Here is a 14,145-nt window from a genome sequence, read left to right as displayed (position 1 = left end):
CTTGATCAAATTCATTTAATAGATCTAGTAGTTTTCTGGTAGCATCTTTAGGATTTTCTATGTGTAGTATCATGTCATCTGCGAAGAGTGCAAGCTTTACTTCTTCTTTTCTGATTTGGATGCCTTTTATTTCCATTTCTTCTCTGATTGCTGTGGTTAAAACTTCCAAAAATATGTTGAATAAGAGTGTTGAGGGTGGACAAACTTGTCTTGTTCCTGTTCTTAGTGGAAATGCTTTCAGTTTATCACCATTGAGGACGATGTTGGCTGTGGTTTTGTCACGTATGGCCTTTATTATTTTGAGGAAAGTTCCCTCTATGCCTACTTTCTGCACGGTTTTTAGCATAAATGGGTGCTGAATTTTGTCAAAAGCTTTCCCTGCATCTATTGAGTTGATCATATGGTTTTTCTCCTTCAGTTTGTTAATATGGTGTATCACATTGATTGATTTGTGTATATTGAAGAATCCTTGCATTCCTGGAATAAACCCCACTTGATCATGGTGTATGATTCTTTTAATGTGCTGTTGGATTCTGTTTGCTAGTATTTTGGTGAGGATTTTTACATCTATGTTCATCAGTGATATTGGCCTGTAGTTTTCTTTCTTTGTGACATCCTTATCTGGTTTTGGTGTCAGGGTGATGGTGGCCTCATGGAATGAGTTTGGGAGTGTTCCTCCCTCTGCTGTAGTTTGGAAGAGTTTGAGAAGGATAGGTGTTAGCTCTTCACTAAATGTTTGATAGAATTCGCCTGTGAAGCCATCTGGTCCTAGACTTTTGTTTGTTGGAAGATTTTTAATCACAGTTTCAATTTCAGTGCTTTGTTTGGTCTCTTCATATTTTCTATTTCTTCCTGATTCAGTTTTGGAAGGTTGTGCATTTCTAAGAATGTGTCCATTTCTTCCAGGTTGTCCATTTTATTGGCATAGATTTGCTTGTAATAATCTCTCTTGATCTTTTGTATTTCTGCAGTGTCAGTTGTTACTTCTCCGTTTCCATTTCTAATTTAATTGATTTGATTCTCCTCTTTTTCTTTTGATGAGTCTAGCTAATGGTTTATCAATTTTGTTTATCTTCTGCAAGAACCAGCTTTTAGTTTTATTGATCTTTGATATCGTTTCCTTCATTTCCATTTCATTTATTTCTGATCTGATCTTTATGATTTCTTTCCATCTGCTAACTTTGGGTATTTTTGTTCTTCTTTCTCTATTTGCTTTAGATGCAAGGTTAGGTTGTTTATTCGAGATATCTCCTTTTACATAAGGTAGGTTTGTATTGCTATGAACTTCCCTTTAGAACTGCTTTTGCTGCATCCCATAGGTTTGGGTCATCGTGTCACCATTGTCATTTGTTTCTAGTTATTTTTTGATTTTCTCTTTGAATTCTTCAGTGATCACTTCGTTATTTTTTTTTTACATCTTTATTGGAGTATAATTGCTTTACAATGGTGTGCTAGTTTCTGCTCTATAACCAGGTGAATCTGTTATACATATACATATGTTCCCATATCTCCTCCTTCTTGTGTCTCCTTCCTTCCCACCCTCCCTATCCAATACCTCAAGGTGGTCACAAAGCACAGAGCTGATTTCCCTGTGCTATGTGGCTGCTTCCCACTAGCTATCTACCTTATGTTTGGTAGTTTATATATGCCCATGCCTCTCTCTTGATTTGTCACAGCTTACCTTTCCCCCTCCCCATATCCTCAAGTCCATTCTCTAGTAGGTCTGTGTCTTTATTCCTGTCTTACCCCTAGGTTCTTGATGACATTTTTTTCTCTTAATTTCCATATATATGTGTTAGCATACAATATTTATCTTTCTCTTTCTGACTTACTTCACTCTGTATGTCAAACTCTAGGTCTATCCACTTCATTACAAATAGCTCAATCTCGTTTCTTTTTATGGCTGAGTAATACTCCATTGTATATATATGTCACATCTTCTTTATCCATTCATCCGATGATGGATACTTACATTGCTTCCATCTCCTTTCTCTTGTAAATATAGCTGCAATGAACATTTTGGCACATGTGTATATTTGAATTATGGTTTTCTCAGGGTATTTGCCCAGTAGTGGGATTGGTGAGTCATATGGTAGTTCTATTTGTAGTTTTTTAAGGAACTTCCATACTGTTCTCCATAGTGGCTCTACCAATTCACATTCCCACCAGCAGTGCAAGAGTGTTACCTTTTCTCCACACCCTCTCCAGCATTTATTGTTTCTAGATTTTTTGATGATGACCATTCTGAATGGTGTGAGGTGATATATCTTTGTAGTTTTATTTGCATTTCTCCAATGATTAATGATGTTGAGCATTCTTTCATGTGTTTGTTGGCAGTCTGTATATCTTCTTTGGAGAAATGTCTATTTAGGTCTTCTTCCTATTTTTGGATTGGGTTGTTTGTTATTGAGCTGCATGAGCTACTTATAAATTTTGGAGATAAATTCTTTGTCAGTTGTTTCATTTGGAAATATTTTCTCCCATTCTGAGGGTTGATTTTCGTCTTGTTTTTGGTTTCCTTTGCTGTGAAAAACTTTTGAAATTTCATTAGGTCCTATTTGTTTATTTTTGCTTTTATTTCCATTTCTCTAGGAGGTGGGTCAAAATGGATCTTGCTGTGATTTATGTCATAGAGTGTCCTGCCTATGTTTTCCTCTAAGAGTTTGATAACTTCTGGCCTTACATTTAGGTCTTTAATCCATTTTGAGCTTATTTTTGTTTATGGTGTTAGAGAGTGATCTAATCTCATACTTTTACATGTGCCTGTCCAGTTTTCCCAGCACCACTTATTGAAGAGGCTGTCCTTTCTCCACTGTACTTCCCTGCCTCCTTTATCAAAGATAACTTGACCATATGTGCATGGGTTTATCTCTGGGCTTTCTATCCTGTTCCATTGATCTATCTTTCTGTTTTTGTTCCCACACCATACTGTCTTGATTACTGTAGCTCTGTTGTATAGTGTGAAGTCAGGGAGCCTGATTCCTCCAGCTCTGTTTTTCGTTCTCAAGATTGCTTTGGCTATTCGGTGTCTTTTGTGTTTCCATACAAATTGTGACATTATATGTTTTATTCTGTGAAAAATGCCAGTGGTAGTTTGATAGCGATTGCTCTGAATCTGTAGATTGCTTTGGGTAGTAAAGTCATTTTCACAATATTGATTGTTCCAATCCAAGTACATGACATATCTCTCCATCTATCTGTATCATCTCTAATTTCTTTCATCAGTGTCTTATAATTTTCTGCATACAGGTCTTTTGTCTCCTTAGGTAGGCTTATTCCTAGATATTTTATTCTTTTTGTTGCCATGGTAAATGGGACTGTTTTCTGAATTTCACTTTCAGATTTTTCATCATTAGTGTATAGGAATGCCAGAGACTTATGTACATTAATTTTGTATCTTGCTGCTTTACCAAATTCAATGATTAGATCTAGGAGTTTTCTCGTAGCATCTTTAGGATTCTCTATGTATAGTATCATGTCATCTGTAAACTGTGACAACTTTATTTCTTCTTCTCTGATTTGGATTCCTTTTATTTCCTTTTCTTCTCTGATTGCTGTGGCTAAAACTTCCAAAACTATGTTGAATAAGAGTGTTGAGGGTGGGCAACCTTGTGTTTTTCCTAATCTTAGTGGAAATGGCTTCAGTTTATCACCATTGAGGACAATGTTGGCTGTGGGTTTGTCATATATGGCCTTTATTATGTAGAGGAAAGTTCCCTGTATGCCTACTTTCTGCAGTGTTTTTATCAAAAATGGGTGTTGAATTTTGTCAAAAGCTTTCTCTGCATCTATTGTGATGATGATATGGTTTTTCTCCTTCAATTTGTTAATATGGTGTATCACATTGATTGATTTGTGTATATTGAAGAATCCTTGCATTCCTGGAGTAAAACCCACTTGATCCTGGTGTATGATCCTTTCAATGTGCTGTTGGATTCTGTTTGCTAGTATTTTGTTGAGGATTTTTGCATCTATGTTCATCAGTGATATTGGCCTGAAGTTTTCTTTCTTAGTGACATCCTTGTCTGGTTTTGGTATCACGGTGATGGTGGCCTCGTGAAATGAGTTTGGGAGTGTTCCTCCCTCTGCTATATTTAGGAAGTGTTTGGGAAGGATAGGTGTTAGCTCTTCTCTAAGTGTTTGATAGAATTCGGCTGTGAAGCCATCTGGTCCGTGGCTTTAGTTTGTTGGAAGATTTTTAATCACAGTCTCCAATTTTAGCGCTTGTGATTAGTCTGTTCCTATTTTCTATTTCTTCCTGGGTGAGTCCTGGCAGGTTGTGCATTTGTAAGAATTCCTCCATTTCTTCCCAGTTGTCGATTTTATTGGCATAGAGTTGCTTGTAGTAATCTCTCATGATCTTTTGTATTTCTGCAGTGTCAGTTGTTACTTCTCCTTTTTCATTTCTAATTCTATTGATTTGCATCTTCTCCCTTTTTATCTTGATGAGTCTGGCTAATGGTTTACGAATTTTGTTTGTCTTCTCAAAGAACCAGCTTTTAGTTTTATTGATCTTTGCTATCGTTTCCTTCATTTCTTTTTCATTTATTTCTGATCTGTTATTTATGCTTTCTTTCCTTCTGCTAACTGTGGGTTTTTTGTTCTTCTTTCTCTAATTGCTTTAGTTGCAAGGTTAGGTTGTTTATTTGAGGTGTTTCCTGTTTCTTAAGGTAGGATTGTATTGCTATAAACTTCCCTCTTAGAACTGCTTTTGCTGCATCCCATAGGTTTTGGGTCATTGTGTCTCCATTGTCATGTTTCTAGGAATTTTTTTGATTTCCTCTTTGATTTCATCAGTGATCACTTCCTTTTTAAGTAGTGTATTGTTTAGCTTCCATGTGTTTGTATTTTTTAAGGCCTTTTCCTGTAATTGATATCTAGTCTCATAGCGCTGTGATTGGAAAAGAAACTTGATACAATTTCAATTTTCTTAAATTTACCAAGGGTTGATTTATGACCCAGTATATGATCTATCCTGGAGAATGTTCCATGAGCACTTGAGAAAAATGTGTATTCTGTTTTTTTTGGATGGAATGTCCTATAAATATCAATTAAGTCCATCTTGTTTAATGTATCGTTTAAAGCTTATGTTTCCTTATTTATTTTCATTTTGGATGATCTGTCCATTGTTGGAAGTGGGGTGTTAAAGTCCCCTACTATGAATGTGTTACTGTCAGTTTCCGCTTTTATGGCTGTTAATATTTGCCTTATGTATTGAGGTGCTCCTATGTTGGGTGCATAATTATTTACTATTTTTATGTCTTCGTCTTGGATCGATCTTTTGTTCATTATGTAGTGTCCTTCTTTGTCTCTTCTAATAGACTTTATTTTAACGTCCCTTTTATCTGATATGAGAATTGCTACACCAGCTTTATTTTGGTTTCCATTTGCATGGAATGTCTTTTTCCATCCCCTTACTTTCAATCTGTCTGTGTCTCTAGGTCTGAAGTGGGTCTCTTGTAGACAACATTTATATGGGTCTTGTTGTTGTATCCATTCAGCCAGTCTGTGTCTTTTGGTGGGAGCATTTATTCCATTTACATTTAAGGTAATTATCAATATGTATGTTCCTCTTCCTATTTTAATTGTTTTGGTTTCGTGATTGTAGGTCTTTTCCTTCTCTTGTGTTTCTTTCCTAGAGAAGTTCCTTTAGCATTTGTTGTACAGCTGGTTTTGTGGTGCTGAACTCTCTCAGCTTTTGCTTGTCTGTATAGGCTTTAATTTCTCCATCAAATCTGAATGAGATCCTTGCTGGGTAGAGTAACCTTGGTTGTAGGTTTCTCTTCTTCATCACTTTAAATATGTCCTGCCACTCCCTTCTGGCTTGTAGGGTTTCTGCTGAGAGATCAGCTGTTAACCTTATGGGGATTCCCTTGTGTGTTATTTGTTGTTTTTCCCTTGCTGCTTTTAATATGCTTTCTTTTTATTTAATTTTTGACAGTTTGATTAATATGTGTCTTGGCGTATTTCTCCTTGGATTTATCCTGTATGGGACTCTCTGTGCTTCCTGGACTTGATTAACTATTTCCTTTCCCATATTAGGAAAGTTTTCATCTATAATCTCTTCAAATATTTTCTCATTTCCTTTGTTTTTCTCTTCTTCTTCTGGGACCCCTATAATTCGAATGCTGCTCTGTTTAATGTTGTCCCAGAGGTCTCTGAGACTGTCCTCAGTTCTTTACATTCTTTTTTCTTTATTACGATCTACAGTTTTTATTTCCACTATTTTATCTTCCAAGTCACTTAGCCATTCTTCTGCCTCAGTTAATCTGCTATTGATCCAATCTACAGTATTTTTAATTTCATTTCTTGTGTTGTTCATCATTGCTGGTTTCATCTTTAGTTCTTCTAGGTCTTTGTTAAATGTTTCTTGAATTTTCTGTATTCTATTTCCAATCATTATCTATTCCAATCATTATTCTATTTACTATCATTATCTCTTCTTTGTTCTCACAGCTCCTGGAGCTCAGCTTTGGATCTGGTCCCGCCTCTGCAGGTTGGTCACTGGAGGGTGTCTGTTCTTCACGCAGACAGGATGGGGTTAGAGGAGCAGCTGTTTTGGTAGCTCTGGCTCACTCAGGCTGGTGGAGGGAGGGGTGCTGATGTGGGCAAGCCTGCGGAGGCAGAGGCCGGTGTGGTTTTGCACCAGCCTGAACATGCCATGCATTCTACCGGGGAAGTTGTCCCTGGATCGCGGGACCCTGGCTGTGGCGGGCTGCACAGGCTCCCGGTAGGGGAGGTGTGGATAGTGACATGTGCTTGGCACACAGGCTTCATGGTGGCAGCAGCAGCAGCCTTAGTGTCTCATGCCCGTCTCTGGGGTCCACGCTGTTTGCTGCAGCTCACTCCCGTCTCTCTTGCTCCTTTAAGCAGCACTCTTAATCCTCTCTCCTTGCACACCAGGAAACAAAGAGGGAAGAAAAAGTCTCTTGCCTCTTCGGCAGGTCAAGACATTTCCCCGGACTTCTTCCCAGCTAGCCGTGGTGCACTAATCCCCTGCAGGCTGTGTTCATGCCGCCAACCCCATTCCTCTCCCTGCACTCCAACCAAAGCCCGAGCCTCAGCTCCCAGCCCCCACTCACCCCGGCGGGTGAGCAGACAAGCCTCTCGGGCTGGTGAGTGCCTGTCGGCACCGATCCTCTGTGCGGGAATCTCTCCACTTTGCCCTCCGCACCCCTGTTGCTGTGCTCTCCTCCATGGCTCCGAAGCTTCCCCCCTCTGCCACCCACAGTCTCAGCCCATGAAGGGGATTCCTAGTGTGCGAAAACCTTTCCTCCTTCACAGCTCCCTCCCACTGGTGCAGGTCCTGTCCCTATCCTTTTGTCTCTGTTTATTCTTTTTTCTTTTGCCCTACCCAGGTACGTGGGGAGTTTCTTGCCTTTTGGGAGGTCTGAGGTCTTCTGCCAGTGTTCAGTAGGTGTTCTGTAGGAGTTGATCCACGTGTAGATGTATTTCTGGTGTATCTGTGGGGAGGAAGGTGATCGCGTCTTACTTCCACCATCTTCCCTCTCTCCTATAGCTCGGTTTTTGACTTGCAATTTTTCTTCCTTTTAAGTGTAAGCCTTTACAGTTATTGATTCCCCATGTCATATCATGGCTTTCTTTGCATTCCAGAAGACTCTGTATGAGTCATGTTTTCATTCTCACTTGTCTCTAGATGTTTTCTAATTTCCCTTACGATATATTGTTTGACTCATTTGTTAAGTGTATGTACTTTCATTTCCATATATGTGTGGACAGATCACTTTTCCTTCTGTTGTTGATTTATAGTTTCATTCCACTGTGAAAAGACTTTGCATGTTTTCAGCCTTTTTAAATTTATTAAGACTTGTTTCATGTCCTAACATATGGTCTATCCTAGATAATGTCCCATGCTTACTTGTGAAAAATATATCTTCTGAGTTTTGGGGGAATAGAAATTTTTATATATATTTGCTAAGTCCATTTGTTCTATAATGTTGTTCTTCTTTCATGTACTTACTGATTGTCTGTCTGGTTTATTTTATCCATTATTGAAAGTGGGAAGTCAAATCCTCCTACTATTACTGTAGAACTATTTCTTCTTACTCTTCCCCCCTCGTTCTCCTCCCTTTCTTCTTCTTCTTCTTCTCCTTCTTCTTCTTCTTCTTCTTCTTCTTCTTCTTCTTCTTCTTCTTCTTCTTCTTCTCCTTCTTCTTCTTCTTCCTCTTTTCCTCCTCCTCCTCCTCCTCCTCCTCCTCCTCCTCCTTCTTCTTCTTCTTCTTCTTCTTCTTCTTCTCCTTCTCCTTCTCCTTCTCCTCCTTCTCCTTCTCCTTCTTATTCTTTTTCCCCCAAAATGCATATATAGACCCACTTGATGTTGTCTCAGAGGTCCCTTAGACTCTGTTGAATTTTCTTCATTCTTTTCATTCAGACTTGATAATTTCAAAACACTTGTCTTCAAGTTCACTTATTCTTTCTTCTGCCTGCTTGAGTCTCCAATGGAAAATTCTAGTGAGTTTTTGAATTCAGTCATCTCATTTTTCAGCACCAGAATTTCTATTTTTTCTTCTTTATAATTTATTTCCTTTGTTGACCTTCTAATTTTGTTCATTTATCTTTTTCCTGATTTCTTTTAGTTCTTTGCCTGTTTTTCTTTTCACTCTTTGAGAATATATGTCAGTCACTTAAATGTTTTTTTTCTTGTAACACAGATGCCTGTGTTTCTACAGGGATGGTTTTGGAGGTTTACTTTGTTCTTTTGAGTGAAATTCATTTTATTATTTATCTGTATGCTTTGTGGTCTTTTGTTGAAAACTGGCCATTTGAAATAATAGATACCTTTCCCAGTCCTTGCAGATTGACTCCATGCATAGGAGGACTATTGTTATTTAATCACTAATTATGTTCTATATTTGGGATAAGCCCATCTTGAAGGCTTGAGTTCTTCTCAGACCTCTACTGGGTTTGTCTGTTTCCTGGGCCTGTGTGTGTGTATGTGTGTTTGTGTGTGTGTGTGTGTGTGTGTGTGTGTGTGTGTTGATTCTCTGTATACATGGCTGCTTTTAAATGCCTTAACTTCCTTAAGATTCTTAGCCCTGCTGCCTTTCAGAGCCTTAGCTATTCTATTGGAGTAATCAGTAATCTATTGTAGTATCAATAATCTCTTGTCCCAGTTGTCTATGCATCTGTAATCCCCCGACAGCTTTCATGAACCATGTACAGTACTTCCCATGGCTTTTCCTAGTCTGAAATCTGAGCTGAACCACTTTTGACTGTCTGAGCTCTGAGTTAGGTAACACAGAAGATAATCCCTTTGGCAACAACTGAGACAGGTTGGATTGCTGCATATTAGGTCTGCTCTTTTCTCTCTGTTTCAAGGAAAGGAACTGGGGCTGGGCCACTGCTTTATCCAATCCATGCCATGCTTTTCTAGGAGGGGGTGGGGCCAGAGAAAGTAAAAAAAAATCACAAAATTGCCTACATCTTTTTCTTGACTGAGCAGGTATTTGGTTGCTGTGGATCTTTGACTGATTTCCAGAACATCTACAAAGTTATTTTTGCCAGTCTCTATTTGTTTATTTAATATTTTTGTGACAGAATAAGATCCTAGAGCTTCCTAGTCTACCATCTCGTTGACATCACTCCCTAGTAATGCAGCATTGAAAAAAAAGATAAAAACTACATGAAAATCACCTTGACTTGCCTGTATATTTAAAAGATAAAGCTGAATTTGCTCTGCCCTTTATTTATATCCAGAAGCACAATAGTGAAATTATATGTAATTACAAATGGAAAGGATCTTGAAAATCTAGTATATCCCTATCACCCTACATAAGTGGCAGTTGACACCCTCTATTGTTAAATGACAAATAGTGGCTAAAGGATATTTTTCATATAACTGGAGTTATTAAAAGTTTGGAAACCAGTCATACTTGACTTTCCATTTCATTATAAAACTAAAAGTTCACTATTCTACACTCAGTATTATTGATAGAATTAAACATCAAGCCACTATTTTCTACTTTTATTGATACAGAATTTCATCATATGTATAAAAGTTTAAGTATTTACTCTGTGCTTGTGTGTGTATAACTGATGGGAATCATGTTTCCCTTTTAGAAAGGCCAAAGGAATGCAATAGACTCAATACTTGTTAAAGTTCACTGTAAGAAGTTGAAAAAGGATAGATTCTGCTGAAATTTCAAATTGCTTAGATAATTTATTGATGCCTTCCATAGACCACAAAAAATTACAGACAACACACAGTTCACAAAATTTTAGGCCCACCTGTCTAATGAATGTATACATACTCTCAAAAAACTGATACTTGTATTCAAAAAAGGTAAGTGTAGCTTTCATTATAAGAAAGGGTATCTAGGCATTGAATTCTACTCTTACGCTTGTAAAAATATGCATATTTCTATACCTAAGAATAACTGTAGCCACCTCTTTATATGAGTTGAGAGTGGAGAAGACTATATCACCTCCTATAAGCTAAACAGACAGCATCAGGAATTATTATATTTGGGAAAACTTGATCAAATATACAAACAAATCCATGTAAAAATAACTATGCTTTCTCAAATTTCCATTAATGCCTAAACTATATTGGAGTGATAAATTTATGAGAAGCAGTGGTCAAAGAGTGATACTGATATAGAGAATTCATGTCGTTCATTACAGAAATATTAAAAGTTGTCTAGAAGATTTTATACAAAATAATGCAATACTATACAAAATTATATCTAGTAAGTAAAAAGTCATGAAGGTTTGTTACTATGAAAATCAAACTTGACTTCACAAAAATTTCATCTGAATTAAAAGTTAAATCATATAAATATATAGACAGAGAGACAGGTAATACTCTCAGCTCTTATAATAGTAATTTTCTTATAATAAATTCAAACTAGTAAGAGATTTTCTTTCTAGCATACTGAAGCCTATGCTTTTTTCTTCTATTTCAGTTTTTGAGACTTTTTATTGTATCTTAGTGGTGTAAATTGTGTTGCATTTACTTGGTTCCTTGTATCAAAATGCATGGGATTAAGAAACTAGGTTTGGTCCAAAAAGAATACATTTCATAAGGAAAAAATCTAAAATACATAAAATATTTTAATTAAATCACCTTCTTCTCTCCCATTATTATGCCAGCATTTTCCTGGCTTTACCAAGAACCCCTGAAATTGGGAAATTCTATCTTAAGACCTGAAAGAGAGATGAATTGGGCTGCGTTTTAGCACTGTAGAGTGATCACCATGAAATTAGCCTTACAATAGCTTGACGTGTCTATACCAATTTAAATAGGCATTTACACACACAACTAGGAAAATATAAACTCAGTTCATATTTTTTTGATATAGAAAATTTCATAATACAGACTACAAAATTAAATGCTTACAAACATATCCTAATAATTAAATGTTTAACTTTATTTAATGATATAATTATATTTCCAAATATACTATTTTTAATTTTTAATGGGAAAAAGCACTTTATGCATACCAAAAATGTATAGTATACTAGTTAAAACCACAAGATTTGCAGTCAGACAGCTCTGAGTTCAAATCCCAGATCTGTTATTTACAAGTTATGTGACCTTGACCCAGTTACTTTACATCTCTAAACATCTGTTTCCTCATGTGAAAAATGGGAATAATTTTAGGATCAACTTCATAGGGTACAAAATAATAAAAGTTAATGCACTTAGTGCCTTGCCTGGCACATATTATTATTTTGTTTGTATTATTTTTGTAATTAGTATTATTGTTATTACTAACATTATCCCCCTTATTGGCATTTTCCTTGTAAAGATCTTGAGAAAATAACTAGTGCTAAAGTACAGTTTTTGAAAATTATGACTTTCATACAAATATAATAGTAACGTGTCAAAGAATTTTGTGTGATTCATTAATTAATGAGGTAACCCATAAGACGTTAAAATTGCTTCAAAGAATCTTTGAAGAAAAGACATAAAAACAATTAGGAATGCTGAAAAGAATTGGTAATATATACAAAAGCAGTTAATAACCTATAGGGAATAAAATGTAATATTTGGGTGGGGTCATCATTTGGGGTTAGAAATTAATTCTATCTCTATCAAGAAAAATTTATTTTATTGTTATGTATAGGAATCACAAGAAAACTCAGTTTTCTACAGCTTAACTTCTACACCTATAGAGTTGTAAAATAGCCTTGTCAGTTAGAAAGTCAAAGATGCACACTCTGTGGAATCAGATAATCCTCATTTCCATGTCTTAGACAATATTCCTGACACTATTTTCTGGTAAAACATTGATGGCCTACCCAGTACCTTAGAAGTCTCATCCAATTAATTAAGATAATCATTTAAATTAAAGGTTTCTAAATACATAAACTTGTGTTGGCTGAGTCAGGGATTATTATTTCTATAATGTTGACGAGAAAATTGAGGCAAAGAAGTCAAGCAAATTGTCTGTAATTACTCTAAGTGGAGGAATAAATCCATGGCTAATTCCCTTTACTTCAGTCTCCTTTTTATTTCCACTAGAATATATATATATACTTATATCCAAAGTAAGGATAAATAGAAAAGCAAAAGAGAAACAAAAGGGGAGAAATGCAGTGCTGTTTTAATTTGAAGGTGAGGTAGTGGCTAACTTTGTCTTTAATAACTGATCCTCTGTGTCTTTACAGATAACAACCAAGGTGCCATTTTTTTTTCTTCAGAAGATTCTACATTCCCCAAACCTCTCTAGTTAATAAACCAGTGTCCAGATAATATTAACATTAGCCAGATTTTTGAGCATTCATTATCATGCACATGCAGAAAAATCTTGGGTTTTGGATGCAAATCTATAAGGGAATCCTTCCGCAAGCCCTGGTTCACAATTCATATATGTGTGTGCTGTGTTAGCTGAGCGCAGCATCAATTAACAATAGCAATTGTGTTAAAGATTCAGATTAGCTAAAACATACAGCTGTGGATTTTCTGGTTCTGCTTTTTAATATAACATCAAAATTTAAGGTGAAACCCAACAGTATACGGTGGCTATTGAGGATATCTTAATTATTGTTGATTTCATATATTATTAAAAAATATTACTGGATGTGAGACCAAGTTCAAATGGAAGCTGGGATCAGATAATTTGGATTATGATTAAAGAGAGAGAAACAGAAATAAGATGAGTAATACAATTGTAAGGAAATTAGTAGATGATAATAAATGAAATTTTGTAAAATAAATGTTTTTCATTGGGCTTTACAGATAGGCCAATATAAAATCAGAGATAATTTCTACACATAATTATATAAGTTTTTCTTATTGTTCACCCCTTTTAGATATTAGTATTCTATACTGGCTTCAAATTTTAGGAAAGAATTCCTGGAGAAGATTTTAATTAATATTGCTTATTGAATTCTCTTTCATTTTGCTTACAGAATAGGCTTGGGGATAAGGAGTTAACTTCAAGTTAAAATGGAAAAACATCCCAGGGTCCTCTGAAGATAAATAAGAACTCTCATAGAGGAAAAAGAATACAACTGTGGTCTTCGTAACTACAAAGAGTATTAAAACCAGGGTACTATAGTTTATAAAACAAAAAGGCAATTATATTCAGAATTACTTAACATGTGAGCTCTCATATAAACAAGATCAGGCATCTCAGATATAACTTGGATAAACAAAGAATAAGAAAAACCCATTCCAGCTAGCATACTAAATGACAGAGGAGGCATTTTCCACATAATGTTAAGATGCCAATATGTGAAATTTCCTCATAGAGATTCTGAGTACTGATCAAAGAAATGTGTGGTATTTTTAAAAGGAAATTCATTTTCACTATGCTTTGAGTGACATCTGGTGGCTGAAGAGAATTCTGTCATTTAGTTATCCTTAACGTTTATTAGTCAGACTACACTTAGTATGTATAAGGTATTTTTAATTTCTTATATTAGATAAGAGTACATTTTATTAATGTCTATTAATTTTAACACTGTTGAACTTTCTTCTCAATTGTCTTCCTAAACCTCTTAAGGTATGACCCAAAAAATGATTCATGGTCAACTGTGGCACCTCTGAGTGTTCCTCGAGATGCTGTTGCTGTATGTCCCCTTGGAGACAAACTCTATGTAGTTGGAGGATATGATGGACATACTTATTTGAACACTGTTGAGTCATATGATACACAGAAAGATGAATGGAAAGAG

At 36.0% G+C, this 14,145-nt stretch overlaps 1 protein-coding gene across 4 annotated transcripts in view; it reads left to right on the top strand.

Annotated features, from left to right (window-relative positions):
• The window catches only part of KLHL4 (kelch like family member 4), a 124,680-nt gene that overhangs the window by 107,832 nt on the left and 2,703 nt on the right, over nt 1–14,145 (top strand). For 2 of the 4 annotated variants that reach the window (XM_022580804.3, XM_089904298.1), the window contains exon 10: nt 13,974–14,145. In XM_022580804.3, coding sequence (XP_022436512.2) covers nt 13,974–14,145 — 172 coding nt within the window. The other 2 variants (XM_022580806.3, XM_022580805.3) reach the window with 2 other exon arrangements.

The sequence above is a fragment of the Delphinapterus leucas genome, chromosome X (assembly GCF_059928025.1).
Source record: "Delphinapterus leucas isolate spDelLeu-1000000601 "Yukka" chromosome X, BTC_Dleu_Yukka2, whole genome shotgun sequence".
NCBI lineage: Eukaryota > Metazoa > Chordata > Mammalia > Artiodactyla > Monodontidae > Delphinapterus > Delphinapterus leucas.
Note: the sequence above shows the minus strand (reverse complement) of the source record. Positions and strands in the feature narration are given on the sequence as shown.